At 44.3% G+C, this 16060-nt stretch overlaps 1 protein-coding gene across 7 annotated transcripts in view; it reads left to right on the plus strand.

Moving 5' to 3' along the window:
* The window catches only part of CUX1 (cut like homeobox 1), a 253548-nt gene that overhangs the window by 172749 nt on the left and 64739 nt on the right, over nt 1–16060 (plus strand). For 3 of the 7 annotated variants that reach the window (XM_054085411.1, XM_054085412.1, XM_054085414.1), the window contains exons 11-17: nt 63–251; nt 4614–4672; nt 9609–9657; nt 10649–10745; nt 12155–12520; nt 13504–13569; nt 14892–14993. In XM_054085411.1, coding sequence (XP_053941386.1) covers nt 63–251; nt 4614–4672; nt 9609–9657; nt 10649–10745; nt 12155–12520; nt 13504–13569; nt 14892–14993 — 928 coding nt within the window. Of the gene's footprint in view, nt 1–62; nt 252–4613; nt 4673–9608; nt 9658–10648; nt 10746–11848; nt 12521–13503; nt 13570–14891; nt 14994–16060 lie in introns of all 7 variants that reach the window. The other 4 variants (XM_054085413.1, XM_054085415.1, XM_054085410.1 and 1 more) reach the window with 3 other exon arrangements.

The following is a 16060-nucleotide window of genomic DNA, read 5'->3' on the forward strand; positions in this document are numbered from 1 at the left end:
CCCTGAATTCAAACTCGTGGTCTTGTTTTATTTATGTGGTCTAACGCTTCTTTTCACATCAGGAGCAGGCCATCGAGGTGCTAACGAGGTCCAGCCTGGAAGTGGAGCTGGCTGCGAAGGAGCGGGAGATCGCCCAGCTGGTAGAAGATGTCCAGAGACTCCAGGGCAGCCTCACCAAGCTGCGGGAGAACTCCAGCAGCCAGATCTCGCAGCTGGAGCAGCAGCTGACCGCCAAGAACAGCACGCTGAAAGTAAGGCTGCGTGCTGGGTGCCACGGCTCCCGCAGGGCATCACCGACGTACCACGCTGGGGTTTACTGGTGGGAGCTTTCTGTGGTTCTGAGAGGCACCCTAAAACCTTCTTCAGGATGCTGTTGAATTCCAGTTTCTGTGGTGTTAGATCGAAGTGATCACAATTTTGTTCAGTTTTAATTTACCTGGTTCTCACTGTTCTGAAATGTGTTTTTGCAGAACACGACCGCCTCTAGAGTCAAAACCACCAACAAAACCCAACAGATATTCACTATGGAAATGTAGTGCAATAGCTGAATGGAAAAGGTGCAGAAAAGCCTTCTTGGGTTTTAAAACATTTAATTCCCATTCTGCTATTGCAGATTTGGCAGGGATCTTTATTGCACTGTGGTCTGTCTTTACATTTACCTGCCACCCCCTCCAGTTCTCTCCTCTGGAAAATGAAGTGTGTCATTTAGAGCATAAAACCAAGACACAGAGAGAAAGATTTTTAGCCTTAATAACCATTTAATTATTTTTTTTAACCTGTATATTTGCTGCACAGTAATTCCCATTTATAATTAGCGGCCCGGTCCTGCACTCATTTGCATAGCAGTAGAGCTATGCTAAAACCAGAAGAAGCAGCTGACGATTTTGTGAGTGACCCTTTCACCTTTCCTTCAGCAGCTTCGCTCTCTCCGTGCTGCAGCCCGCTCAGTTCTGATCTATCCGCAAGCCTGAGAGATGTTTCCTGACATGTGTTATGAATCAGTTCCCTGAAACTCCTGTCCCTCTCATTGTTCTAACATCTAAGAGCGTCAGAGTGTAAACAAGATAAATTTATCTATTCCATGAAAGCTTTCATAGTTTTGCAGGTTTTATAGTCTGGGTGGGTTTTGATAGCAGGAGGCTGACGTTGCCCACTTAGCCCTGACTGGCGTGGGTAGCTTTCCTCTATCAGAATGATTTAATGTTCTGTTGAAACTCTTACAGATCGTTCTAATTCTGACCTTTTTTGGTGGTTACTGGTTTTGCTCTGGTGTAGCACGGTTCGTGTGGATAAATCCCTGTTTAGGGTGAAAGCTGGAGTGTTGTTTTTAGTGTAATTCCCATGTGTTTTGGGACAGCCCTGCAGGAGGTTTATGAACATTCAGTAGAGCCAGGGACACCCATTGGGTTCCTCCATTGGTGGTATCGGTCCCTGCCCATCTCTCCCCATGTGGGCACCTCTTTGTGAGAGGGCAGGAGCTGGGCTGGTTTTTAGGGATACATTTCTCTGGCTACACCCCTGCTACAGGCGGTTTGTAATTTTTTCACAAAGCCTGGTAGAAAATATCTCAAGTCCTTGCACTTGACAGATTTGCCTGGAATAAAACGTGTTCCTGAGGAGGTCAGTATTAGTTTAGCCGTTAACTTCAAAGGGAACAGGATCACAGAAATGACAGAGCAAGGCTTTGATTTCCATTTCAGTAATCTCCTTCCATTTCTCAGAGCCTTGCCCAGCTAATGCCTGGTATTTTGGCTCCTGTTGATGGCGTCTGATGCCGTGACTCCATTGATAAAGTTTGAGTCATTTCAGCCCTCTTTAACCTTATTTCTTGCACTATACAAATATTTCAAAAGACGTACTTTTACCCCAAAATGCTGTGAGAACATCTCTGAGGTCTGTTGTGCAAAGCACCCAGTCTCAGCAGCGATGTGTCGATCTCAAATTTGATTATAGAGAAATTGCTTCTAAAAATGCTGGAATTGTGATGGTTGTTTCCAAAAACCCCATCTCGGTGTCACAAATTAAAGCGATGTTCTTAGCCCGTATCTTGGGGAAATTCTTTAATGCTCCGTGACTTAATGAAACAATACAGAAATACTTTCAAAATTATTGCTTCTTCATCTGATCTAATAATCAAAATATGTCCTCTAGTAATGGGACTTTTCTAACTATAATTATATTAACCCTTTGTTTGTTCTGTGTAGCTTCCCTACTGCACAGTTAAAATGCAACAGTCCTGGTTAGCAGAGACAGCCGATAACCTAGAGTAATTAAATATGGGGGTTTAGTTGATTAAACTATGGCAGCAGTCTAACGGGGTTTTTTAAGTGTTTTAAGGCCATTGATGCTGATTTACCTGAGCCTTCAGTTAATTATTCAGTGATGAGTTTATTCTTTTTTAAATAACACAACAGAGCACCCAGCCCGTCTGTGCTCTAACGTGGGTCGTTCATACAGCAAATGCCCAACGATTCTCGAACGTGGACTATTTGCGATGCCCCCAGCCCGTTCCTCCTGCCCCCTGGTGCCCTGCGTTAGCGCCGAGGGAGGATCTTAGAATATCTTTTGTCTGAATTAACCAGGTTGCTATTTAGTGCAAGATATTAGTTCCTCCAGATTGTCTCACAGCTTGAACCTTTGTTGTACTGTGTTCTATGCACTTTACAGGGTTCTTGGAGACAATTACCATACTAATACATTTTAAAGGAGTCGTTGACTGGGAAGATGCCAAGTGCCTCACTGCTCAGGTTATATATAGGCGTTGCCTTCTCGGTTGTTAGTTTATGTTGTTTAGTAAAATATACATTTAGCTGCAGATTTTCCATGGCAACAATCTCTGTCTTAGGTACTTGGGAATGATGGATGTATGTGTTTTTATACAATTCAGAGTAAAATATTGCTGGTTGCCGTACTGCTGTAACATTGCACAAGTACCTGGGACTCCAAAATAGCTTTCTTCTGTCAACATCTTTTCTTTTTGTTTTTTCAAATGGTGTTTTGTACCAAAAATTTCCAGAAATTCTTTCAAAGCATAGCACGTACCTATACAGAAAGAAATACAAGATTGCTTTGAAATAGGAATTGTTATTTTTTAGGTATTTCGTATTTCTGCAAAAAGGCTTTTTTCTTAGCATGTCCTTGCAGAATTATCTAACATATTAATCCAGGATATTGTTTGATTTAAATTAATTCCAGTACCTTTCTTCCTTAGGAGCAGGGTACTTAGCCGGTTATCCCTGCTGTAGACCCACAAACATTCCGAGGCGCAGAGCTGAGGGAGAGGTTGGCTGCTGGTACCCCTTGGATAACGTTGAGAGGGACGATGCCCACACGCTGGCTCATTTGGGAAGGCAGCGTGGTTGAGGGTTGCCCACTACTCATTGTTCGTGTTCCAGCCCTGCCGTTCACATACTTGTGATGGGGCTGGTGCAGAACTTCATGGGGCTGCTTTTTCAACAGGTCTGCTAAAATGATCCAGGTTCATAGCAGCCCTTCCCCGCCTTCTCCCGCATTCAAACGAGGAGCGCAGGAGTGAGAGCAGAGCTTCCTGAATTCCCTTCTCCACTGAGGGCAGCCTCTCCTGCTCACAAACCTGTTTTTCATGTCATATATTCCTTTCCTTTTCAAAGCAGATGCTCTCTCTTTGAGGGTGATCTGTCCTTGTTTCTGTTTGCTGTGACCCTTGCGATTTTGTGCGGGTTTTAACACCACAGTTGAGTGAAGCAGAGCTGGCTTGAGCTTATCTGTGAAAGCTGCAGGGCAGGAAGCTCTGTTCTTTGCTTAGATCAGGTATGCCTGTACTCAGCAAAGGAATCATTAGTGGGAAGTTAATGTGGATTCTGGAAGCAACGTAATGGCATCAATTACGTATTGCTGTGGTTTAGGCCTCCCAAAGCATTTATCCTGTAGTGATGGGCACTGTCGTTGGGAACAGGGGCTCTGAGGTAAGGTCCAAATGTGTGCCATTGCGTTATGGATTGTGTTAGGAGGTTTGTTTCAACATCTGTGGCATCATCACATCCAGAAGAAGCCACTGAGACTGCCCCAGGTCAGGTAGACCAGAGCAAAAAGACCTGCTGGGTCTCAATGCTTCATCTCCGGTGTGGAATTGTGTTGGTTACTGCAACAAGCGGTGCTTGTGCAACACCTTGATACGGCTGTTCTGTTTGGAGAAGCCTAAGGCATCCAGTCAACAACAGCTTCTTCAGTCTTTCACGTAGATAAGGTGATCGAGAACTGTCATGGTAAGAACACAGTATGTGCCAAGGCATCCCGCTCCTTCACTCCATTTATGAGTTCCATAAATTCCAACCGCCCCATTTTCACTTCCTTCTTCCCCGATGTCTTGATTGAACATGGCAGTGACATTGCAAACAGACGGATTGGGACCCACGGAGTTCTGTAATGCTTGGCACTCTGTAAACAAAGGAAGAACGAGGTATAATTGTGTTTACGTTGAATCGGTTATAGTTTGTTTTCTAATCTATGCAAATCAGATATGAGCCATTAACCCTCCCTTGTGCGTTGCTGTATGTATGGGATAACGTGAAGATTATTTTGAAAGCCTGCAGAAAAAAACCTAAATAATTAAATCCATCTTCTTTCTTTTAAAGCAACTGGAAGAAAAACTGAAAGGCCAGGCTGATTATGAAGAGGTTAAGAAAGAATTAAAGTAAGTGTTAAATGCTTACATAATTTTTTCACAAATTGTAGTTTAACAGTGCTTGTTAAATGAAGCCACAAATCTGTGTTCTTGGAACAATAAAGAATTCAGTCAAAACCACAAAGACGGGGAAATGGGGAATATTGGCAGACGTTGCATCCAAAGCCAGTGCAAGCGCTGTATCCCAGAGGGCTCCGCGCTGCTGCAGCAGAGCATCGCAACAGCACACAATGCAAGCGTCCACGAAGAGAAGGCGCTAAAACTGTCATCCATCAAGGGTAAAATGTTTGAAAATCTGTGGTATTTTAGGTGGGCCACTCTTTACAAATCCCCAGCCAACGGCAGAATGTGATGCAGACCAAGAATTTAATGCAGGGCCCTTGGCTATAACACCTCTTCCCTGCCTTTGCCAGCGCTGTTCGGCACTGACCCTGTTAATGCTGTGCTTGTTGCTCTGTATATTTTTGCTAATATATTGTGGTTTCAAACTAAAGCCACAAACAGCCTCTTCCTATTTCAAGGGGTTTTTTTAAGAGACTTAAAAGAGCCTCATTTTAAACTCTAACAAGGTAACCTGTCAGGCTCAGAAGGGAAGTTTTTTGACTGGCAATATGTTTAGTGTCAAGGTTTAAATAACTGCAAGGAGCTCCATCTCTGCTTTCATCACTCTGGCATTTTTGCATGGATTTTAAGATTGAAAAAACATCCCCTCGTTTAATGAGGTATTTCGGATGCAGCTGGTAGTCATGGGCTTTTATTCCCCCGTCCCTGGAGAACACAGAAAGCAGGTTTGGTTTTGCCAGCGTGGTGACTGTCTCAGCGCTGTTACATCCACGCCACGCTGGCTGTGGTTCTCATTCTCTGCCGGCTGCAGCACGCCCTGATGGAGGGGAAGAGTTGCAGTCAAGTGAAAGGAGTTGTCCATTGCTTTGGTCATTATACCTGAATATTAACTGGTCTCAGAAAGCCTTCATCCTTTTGGCGATACAGAGAGGTATGTCTGTGTCCCCTCCTGAGTTAAGGAAAGGCAGCTGCAGATTTCGGCTGGTTTATGCCCTCGTGTGCAGTGTAGCAAATGGGAATTAAGCCACAACCTTCTAATTTGATACATAAATTCCTAAAACAGGAATCTACCAAAAAAAGTAAACGCGTTTTAAATCCTACCTGGTTTAATGCCTTTGCTTTAGATGTGAAACTCATTTAGATCCCTGTGTTCCTGGCGGTAATGACAGTTTTTGGTTGGTTTTTGCTTTGTTACAACACTGACTTAGGTGAGGGCAGGGGTGAGAGGCAGAGAAGCGATCCAGGAGAAACCCCGGCACAGGGCTGTTCACTTCTGCCTGTTGCTGTATTTCAAGACATGCCAAAGGCCTGATTATCATTGTTTTGGTGTAACTGGGACTTGAATTTGGCATATTGAGCTTCCAAGGAGTTAAATTTGAACCAAAGGAATATAAATAAAGCTAGGTCTAGAGGCAAATAAAGTTAGTTAAAATAAAACTACTTTCTTCCCTTTTTAACTGCCCTTTTGCATAGCAAATGCTAATACTATTCTCTTCAAATCAGCCCAATTTTGGCAAGATACATTGGCCTTTGAGGAGACTGTGGAACTGAAAAGATTGTTTTACCCATGTTCCTGCTCAAACCCCTATGTTTTCAACTTAACAGAGACAGGAGAATCTCCTGGAAGTGACTCTTGTTGGGTGCCCATAAATTAAGTCTCTATCTCTGGGCTGCTACAGCTTTTCTATCCCCTAAGTTGTGGGTATCATTTTTTATCTAGGCAGGTGACTTTAGAGGGACAGCAGCTGGCTTGTAGGTGGCCTGAGATCCCTACCCCGTCCTGCTGGGTGGTGTGGGTGGTTGAGACCCTCTGTGAGAGCACAGCAATGCTGTGTTGGCACAGTGGATCGCTCACGCCACCCTCTCTGCTCCCATCTGGTCCAAAAGATGTGCCAAAATCGAAATGTGCGTCACCTGAGAGTGACACTGATCTGACACGGCAGTATCAAAAGTCTGTTGCTGTCAAGCTGGTATCCCTCGTACGGAATCCTACTGTGCCTGCCTTTGTGCTCTGAAACGCTGACAAAAATGAACTGCTCAAAACATGCATACACACCAAGAAAAAAGGGAGTCTTGTCAGTAAGGAAGAAAGGGAATAAACTTCTCAGTTGTTTTGGCACTGATGTATTTTCCTTAATCCTCCCAAGGATGTTAGAGGCTTTCTAGGCTGAGAGATCTCAATATCAGCCAGCTTCCAACCTTGGAGGAACTTAGCTGGGTCCGTGTCAAGATCAGGGATGGGAGGATTTCTTGCTTTCTGCATTGGCTTTTGAGCCAAGTGGCTTTTAAACGTATTTTTGAGATCTGAGAGCTCTGTGTGTCCTTTCAGTTCCCTCTCCAGTAACACACGAGTGCTAACCCTCCTGCCTCTGCAGGATCGGAGGAACAGAAAGTCGAGCTGTCCCAATGCACGCTTTGCTTTGGAGTAAGATCTTTCAAGCTGTCTTAGATGTGCTGATTCAAGGCACAAAATCGTCCCTTTAAAAAGCAAATGACTGATCTTGAGCAGCAGATTGAGTCGAGATCTCACAGGCAAAAATATTCCTGGAATCCAAAGGGGAAACATTTTGCTTCCTCATATTCCTGAGGAAAATGTCTCTTTTGTGACACGTTTGGACAGTCATTTTTGACACATTTAACTTATATGGAAAAAACCAAACCTGCTGTAGTGCAAACTCTCCCAGGACAATTCCAGATCCCGTCAACCTGGGTTTTAGTGTATTTGGGTACCAAGTGTGTAGGAAATTACGTGTGACATTGCCAGAATGCCATTTCAGGTGGCAAAGAGTCCACTTTCAGTAGGCAAAGGTCAGTAAGTTTCCAGCCAAGGTCCGAATACGCATGCCTGCTCCAGACTCACTGGAAAATGCAGCTGCTGCCAGGTTCAGGATCCTTTCTGGAGGTCCCAGCTGGTGGCAGGTGTTGGGAACCAAAATGTATTGATGGAGCAGCCTGTGCGAGAGGAGGGCACCACAGGACCAGGGCGTTAAAGCCAGACCTGAGGTGCCAAGAACCCCATATACACCCAAAATACCCCTAGGCTGGCTTTGTCCTTGCGACTGGTTTCAGTGTGGTTCTGTAGGCAGCGGTAGTGGTCAGAGCACGCCGCAGCGCCCCGGGGAGCGGGCAGCCTCGCTCGGCTTAGTCTCATCTGGAAGGCAGGTGGTTGGTTTGCTCCAGGATGGCTCCACGTGGCAACCCCGAGTGCGGTAAGTGGGGGTTGCTGGGAGCGCTGCAGCGCTGAATTTTTCAATTCAGATGTGTCTCCCTGTTATCCCATCATGAGGACGTGCCTTACCCCTTGCTGTCCTCTCAGACACTGTCCTCTACGGAATCCAGGGAAGGAGGAGAGCAGCTGCCTACCGGGGAGGGGGTTTTCCCCAGATGAGTCCCTGTGCAGTGGTCTCCCAGCCCGTTGGAGTCCTGGCAGACAGGGTTGCACCCCTGGAGAGGGATCCCAGGAAACACATGCTTCCAGCAGTATTTAGCAGCCAGGGTAGACCCCCCTGTGGTGTCTGTGTAATGTCAGGATCTTGGAGAACCCAAACCATTGGTGCAGAACCTCTCTGCTTCACTCGCGCAACTGCCTTGCTAGCAGGAAAGAGGCACTTGTGCGTGTGGGTGAGCTGCTGAACCCACGTGCAGGTGAGTTGTCACAGCATTCCTCTGTCTGCACACGCGCTGGGCGATGGCTCTGCCCTACAGGGAGTCCTTGCTGGCAGGAGACGGCGTCCAGTGATGCCCCGTCGTAAAACTGATGCCAGAATTTTGTTATTTTATTAATTATTGTATTTGTAGGAGGGCCCGTCTCTAACACGGTTTGCAATAAGTGTGCAGCGATGCAAAATGCCTGAGGTTTCTCTCTCAGAATAACTTGGTAGCATTATCTGGTAGCATCCAGAACTTGTCCCTACATCTCGATACAGCCCTTCTGCCTTTTTTTTTTGACTCAGTTTGCACATTTAATACATCATTAAATGTATTCTTCCTGCCTCACAAAGTTCCGGATGCTTTATGCATGCAAAACACTTCATAAACACTATCTGTAGCTGTTTATCTGTTTGTTTTTCTTCAATAAATGACTGTAGCCTTTAAACAATGAGAAGCTGAAATCATTCATTGCTTCAGTCATAGGACTTCACGTCCTTCCTGCAGCAGGTGGATTGAAAGAAATTGATAAGACAGAGCACAGCGATAAGTTTGTATTCCTGCAAGATTCTTGTTTGCCAGCCGATACAGCTCTGACTGAAAGGCTTTGAAGGGAGACGTCCTCTGACCGCTCAGTATTTATATAAAATATTGACAGTGAGACTATCGGATCCTGCTCTTAATGTTCTTATAAATATTTGGATCTTTCAGGTTCCTTAAGAAATATCGTGCCGTTGTGTCTTCCCTTTGCCACAGAGCCAGAAGGTTATTAAAATGACAAACTGCCTTTTAGCCGGTGGTATCTTGGTCAGGGAGATTATTTGTGCATGTTTTGCGTGATGTGTGAGGTGATGTGCGTTGTACAGAGCGCTGTAACTGGGGGAGGTACCCATGTTTTCTTGCTTTGCCACAACTTTTTCATTCCCTTCAAGCTTCACCAATAAATTTATATTGCTTCTGACAGCTTAAAATGTTATATCCTTATTAACCTTTAAATTTACACTTTAAACTGGCCTGGTGGGATTGCATATGGAATTATTTAGACGACGCTCGAGAAAATGTTCCTATCCAGTAACTATAGTTATTCTATATTCATTATGAGACTGTGTTACTGCACGGAGGGTTGTTATTATTTGTGATGTGGCTGGAGAGGAGGAGATGATAATGTTAATGCTCATTAGCACCGTTGTTGTGAAAAGAAGAAAGAAAATAATGTCTTTTCTGCCTTCCACAGTATATTGAAATCCATGGAGTTTGCACCCTCCGAAAGCTCTGGTGCGCAGGTACTGAACCCACTTCTCTCTTCTTTGTTACTTCAGCAGTTCAGTTAACAAACATAAATTCTGCCTTGCAATTTGTTGGTGTTGGCATGGCTGATTTCCTGTTGATGTTGAGGCATAGGCATGTTTTCCTGATGTTTTCTCGTGTAAAAAAAGCTGAACTGAACTATTTTTACCTGTTAATTCCTATTAAGTGGTCAAGGACAAAGGCTGAGGTTTCAGCTGTGCGAGAGGGGGTGATCAGAGTGCTGCGAAGCTGCGGCTCTTAAAGTCCGTGCACAGCCACGTCGAGATGTGCGTGGTGGCGGGAGACTGAGCAAGGGTTTAGCATTTTTAGTCTTTGTTAGCCTTGAAAATAATGTTCTCAAAAGCAAAGTCTCCCTAAGAAAGCAGGAGAATCCTTTGCTATTCCAGTAAACTTAGGTTTGAAGTTTACGTATTAAATTCCTGCTTCTGAAATCTGAGCTGAATATCGATACTCTGGGGTTAATTTTCAGTATGCTTCTTTATCATCAAGGATTAGCTGTTTAGTGGAAGGTGGATGGCAGATTTCTGTGGCCGATGCTATTTTTGAACAAACTGCTTATGCTAAAATGCAGCATTTCAAGGAAATGCTTAACTTGGGCCAGTTGACCTAGAAGAAATAATATCATCTTAGCTCATACTTTAATTAGATTAAAAGAAGTCTACGGCTTTTAAATGGAGAGCTTGCCAGTACCATTTTAAAATAAGTAGGATTAAGAGAATGTTCCGTTACACATTTCAAAATAATGCAGAATTGATGAATGATTTACAGTGAAAATTAAACAGTGAATCCCTTCTATGGCTCACGTAGGAGCGCTGAGTGATTCCTGCAAATATATGCATGGCAAATTCCCTAGCTGCATTCAGAACAGAGATGAGCACTTGTTTTCTTCTTCTGAAATCGTTTTTAGTGCCTGAGTGAGACTCTTAATGCTTTCAGAAACAAACCTCCCACTTTGATTTTCCTTAGGATGCATCTAAACCGCTGGAGGTGCTGCTGCTGGAGAAGAACCGCTCCTTGCAGTCTGAGAACGCCACGCTGCGTATCACAAACAGTGACCTGAGTGGTAGGTTGACGTGGTTTTCGGCTATTCTGGTTCGTTTGCTGTCGTGTCAAGGGAGGGAGGGCTGAGTGAGAGATGAGTGTCTGAGCTAATGCATGGCAGGATGATTAAGAGGCATCAGGACCACTGAATAATGTTTGATTTCTGCAGTTTTATAGGCTGGATAATAAAATAAAACTTGGAGACCACAGAGAGTCTTTAAAAAGGTTAGGAAGGAGGGGCGTTACGAGATGTACGGAGTGGTAGCGTTTGAGGCTGTCTTCTGTTTTGGGAACAAATTCACCCGTGGCACCAGAAGTCTCTTCCCCCGCACACAATGTTATGCACAGTGTTTGCATGCAGAACACAATAATCTTCCTGTCTGATACATGGAGATAGACTACCAGCAGGTCAGCTTGGAAAAACAACATACTGTCATTTTAGTGAAGTGTGTTTGCCGTTTGGCTTTCCTGATGTGGGCTTTTTTACCTCTTGCGTGCACATTTTTCAAATGGCAAGTCATGGAATTTCCAGATACTTGAACGCTTATAGGTTTTGCAGCTGGATGAAAGCTAAAAGTTGCCACTGGCACTGGGATTACTGAATTCTGAAGCGGTTTATGGCTCTAACTGAGTGATCTTGGTGCATCCACCTAATGGCGATTCCTTTATTCAAATTGGTTTGTTCCAAAATGTAAATGTTTGCTGCATTTGGGTTCAGTCAGGTCCAATGAGAAATGTCTTGAATGCGAGACAAGAGAGACTTGCTGTCTGTAACTGCATTTATTTAAATGTATAACTGCACTTCGTGTCATTGTTCTAGTTTTGATGTTTGTAAGGGGGATTCTCCAGGCTGCAACATACAAGAAAGGTGCAAACATGAAATGCATGTTGTTTGTTTTGGGGGCCTTGTTTGGCTTATGAAAATTTCAATTATGGAAAACGAAGAAAAAAAAAAGAAAAAGAAAAAGAAACCAAAACCAAACCAAAACCAAAACTCCCCCTGCCACATCATTGGCCCTTGTAAATCTGCACTTTTTCCCTTTGCGGGGCAAACTTTGCATTTTTTTATCTTGGTTTTTCCCTCCTTGACCCCCCATAATGCATTATGTTTGACCTTCCTTGTAGGGTCAGCCAGGAGAAAAGGGAAAGACCAGCCTGAGAGTCAGCGTCCTGCAACCTTGCCGGCCTCCCCTCCTTCTCAGTTGCTCCGCAACGCGGGGGAGCAGGCTTCCAATACTAATGGTACACACCAGTTCTCACCAACGGGTTTAAGTCAAGACTTTTTCAGCTCATCCCTGGCGAGCCCCAGCTTACCCCTGGCCTCCACAGGAAAATTTGCACTAAACTCTCTCCTCCAGCGCCAGCTAATGCAGTCCTTCTACTCCAAGGCAATGCAGGAAGCAGGAAGCACAAGCATGATTTTCTCAACAGGTCCTTACAGCACAAACTCCATATCTTCCCAAAGTCCATTACAACAAAGCCCGGATGTAAATGGCATGGCCCCATCTCCCAGCCAGTCAGAAAGTGCTGGGAGCATCTCCGAAGGCGAGGAGATAGACACGGCCGAAATTGCACGTCAGGTGAAAGAGCAGTTGATCAAGCACAATATTGGACAGCGGATATTTGGACATTATGTGTTGGGACTGTCGCAAGGGTCTGTGAGCGAGATACTAGCCCGGCCAAAGCCATGGAATAAACTGACTGTGAGAGGCAAGGAGCCATTTCATAAGATGAAGCAGTTCCTCTCGGACGAACAGAACATCTTGGCTCTTCGCAGCATCCAGGGTAGACAAAGAGGTAAGCGCTCGCCGGCCAAGGCTCTTGGCCCTATTTTACTCTTAGTTCCAAATGGTGCAAATTGGAAGCTTCCCCACACGGGGCCATTGTGCGTTGCTGCTGATTTTGCCCGGATCAGACATCAGGTACAGAAAGTACAGCTTCCTCACTGCTGCTCAGCACTCCAGCAGGTTAGTATCTTTGCTTACGCTTTTTTTAGCCGCTGACTTGTGTTTGTCAGCAGGAGCGAGCAGCAGGGACGCTCACATCCCACACTCCCCAATAGCTCCGGGTCAGAGCTAAATGCACAGGGAAAAGAATCGGTAGCTACGAAGGGAACCAGCCCTCAGAAATACTTGAGAACTTTCATTCGAGTTTGTTTAGTGAGACCAGACTTCTGTTGGGTCTTGTGTGATAATTTTTTTCCCAAAATTGTTTTGACAAAAAATCGTAGGTAATGCGTGAGATGAGTACTTAAAAAACAATCCGCATTTAAAGCAGCTCTGCAGCTGCAGTGATTGTGAGAAATAACATGCGTTTCATTGTGATTCATCTTCAGCAAAGACTGAGATTTACATTTAGAGAAACTGAAAAGTAAGTTGTTTACAGTCGAGAAATATTGGAAAGGACAGGCAGGATTTTCCTAGATGTTGTTTAATTGAAAGTGCACGCTGTTAGATTTATAATCTGTTCTTCCTTTTGATGATTGTACTTGAGGGGATTATCTGCCCATCTTTAACCTCTTCATTTTTGGTATCTCTAGACATTTATTTATATCTCTCTAATCTCCTTTCCGAACGTAGCTGTAATCTTTATTAACAAATCAGCCAGCCTTGCTTCTTCCAAAGTAGCCGGCTCCTCTAGCTCCGACCGAGCTCGAGGGGCGAGGACAGCGCAAGCCCTCGCCCGCAGGGACAGGCTGCTAGCTTCTCATCTCACAGCCCGTGATGTCAGAGCAACCATCCCCTGATTGTTTTGTTCTTACCAAACTTGTTTTTCAACAGAGAATCCAGGCCAGAACCTGAACAGACTATTTCAGGAAGTACCGAAACGAAGAAATGGGTCTGAAGGTACGTCACAGGCAGGTGTTTCTCTTTGCAGTCGATGCCTAGGAAGTGGAGTGTGCTTTAGCTGTGTGTTTCCTTAAAACTGTGCAGTTTGATTCTGGCCTGGAATCTGATAGAAAAACAGACAGTAAGTATAAAACAAACCATGGGTTAGACTGAACATTTTGCTTTTGCTAATTCTGCTGCTGCTGTACTAACATAACCCTGTTTGGATACTTTTTCCACTCCCAGCTTCACTGTGTACGCAGATAAAAGGAGATCAGTGATAGAAGTGGCTTTATAAGATCATCAGATCTACTGAAATGCTCTCTTTGCTATTTTTGTGATTTTGGAGGGAGGAAGTCACGCAATTACATATAATCCAACACCAAGGGCACGCTGCCTCTGCTCGAGATTTACTGCTTTCTTCTCATGGAGTTTGTGTTGACAAAGACGCTTTAGTGTGCTGTTAAGTTAGTGTAGTGCTTACTTCAGTGTGGAGTATGCAAAAGATAACCAATAAGTGATCATCAGATCAATGAATTATCACTGAACGGGAACAAGCATTCTTCATTTTAGCTTAGCTGCAGAATTTTTCGTTCAGCCAGATGAGAGGAAGAAGGAAAAACAAACACGGCTGCCCCAAGACTGTGGTTGTTTTGACTCCAGCCAGAAATTATCTAGCTCACTTACCGATGGTAACCTCCTAATGAACAAAGCAGTTCGGTGCAATAGCGTTCACAGTCATCATGTTCCCTCCTTTTCTTCCCCTTAGTGGTTAAAAAAACCCAAACCAAGCCCAACCAAGCAAGTAAGAGCTCATAGCTGGAGAGTGCTTCAAACGGGAGCTGTGTTTAAATGACCATTTCTCTTCATGTGTGTTTTCATCTGGTTACTCTTCCGTTCTGTCCGAGGCTGAATGTACGCTCATCTGACTTCACCTCGCAGCTGGTGCTATTTTTAAGTTGATTCCTGATCTTATGCTTTTCGCTTTCTTCCTCTCCCCTCTGGTTCTTCTCCCTTCGATTTCCTCTCCCCCTCCAAAAAAAAAAACCAAAAAGGGAAACAATAACCTATACGATACCCTGGAAAAGGAACAGATGAGCCCTTAGTCCTTCCTCTGACGGTGTCAGCGTTCAGTGCAGCTAGTGAGCAGGCTTTTGCACAGCAAGGATAGTTTTCTTTTATTAAATGCATTCTTGGTGTTGTAAATGTTGGTAAAGGTCCTGTATAAAGTGTCAGGGCGTGTTGGCGGGTACCAGTGTGCGCGGTCTGTCTGTGAGTTAAAAAAGCAACCAAATAAATAGAAGTTTTCCTGGTGTCATTAGTTTTGTTTTCCTCTTCAGGTAACATAACCACAAGAATCCGAACCACAGAGACTGGCTCTGACGAAGCCATCAAATCCATTCTCGAACAAGCCAAAAGGGAGCTGCAAGTACAGAAAACAGGTACAGGCTCAGCTTGTCTCTTACTCCTTTTATTTCAGAAGTTAATTAAAACAATTACCCTGAGCTTTCTGGTCAATTAATTATATTCTTAAAGCCCTGAATAGAGGGTTGAAGAGCTTTTTGTTTATTTGTTTGTTTGTTTGTTTAGTGGGGTTGTTTCTGTCCATAAGACATCCCAAGTTAGGTGACGTGTGTCACGGCTTGGCAGGTCAACTTTGTTTTGGGGTGAAGAATGCTTTCAGTGAATGAAGTGGCAAACCCAAACATCATTTCCTTTCCGTCATTAGTTTAACATTCTAACCCAAGCCAAGTTTAATAGCTCATGGTGTACTGTCATGTAGTTAACATTTCTGTCCACTCCATAGCCCTCCGAACTTTAAAGGAGTTTTCAGCACTGCTAAAGGGCTGATGCTGATAGCGAGTACTGTGCATTCCTTCTTGTCTATTAAAGTAAATACTGATTTACAGTTTGGGATAGTTGTCTTTCAAGTGAAAAGTAAGTTAGACTTATGGCAAAATATAAACGACTAGTTAACGTGTGATTTAAAGAATATAGTTTAAAGCAAGTAATCATTGCATAGTGGAAAATGTGGGCTGTGTGCAAGGAAGTGCAAGCACGTTGATCAGTAGCATGTGTCGTCTGAGAATCTCAGTCTTCCTTTCAGATATTAATTCGGCTTCAAAATTCCCTATGAAACCAGCAGATAAAGGAGAAGAGGAGGTCCCCTGTCTTTTTTCCCATTTCTTAGCTTTTCATGTCTTTTATAGTGTGTGTCAGGAAGGAATGTAGGGAGGCAAATTCAGAAACGTATCCAGATGAGGCATAAAATCAGGAGAATAATACGTAGCGTGTTTCAAGCCTGCCTTCACTTGGAGGCCACGCTTGCAGTGATGGGTTCCCTGTTACTACCCAGTGCTTCCCTTTCCCTGCTCTTTGCAGAACAGCTTTCAGAGTTGGTCCTCAGGCACTGGGGACCTCTGTGGTCCTGTTAAACGGAAACAGATGCCATTGCAACAACCTCCTGGCTCTGTAGAGATAATTCTCCACCCACATCCCGCTCCCTGCT

The sequence above is a fragment of the Cuculus canorus genome, chromosome 20 (assembly GCF_017976375.1).
Source record: "Cuculus canorus isolate bCucCan1 chromosome 20, bCucCan1.pri, whole genome shotgun sequence".
Classification (NCBI taxonomy): Eukaryota; Metazoa; Chordata; class Aves; order Cuculiformes; family Cuculidae; genus Cuculus; species Cuculus canorus.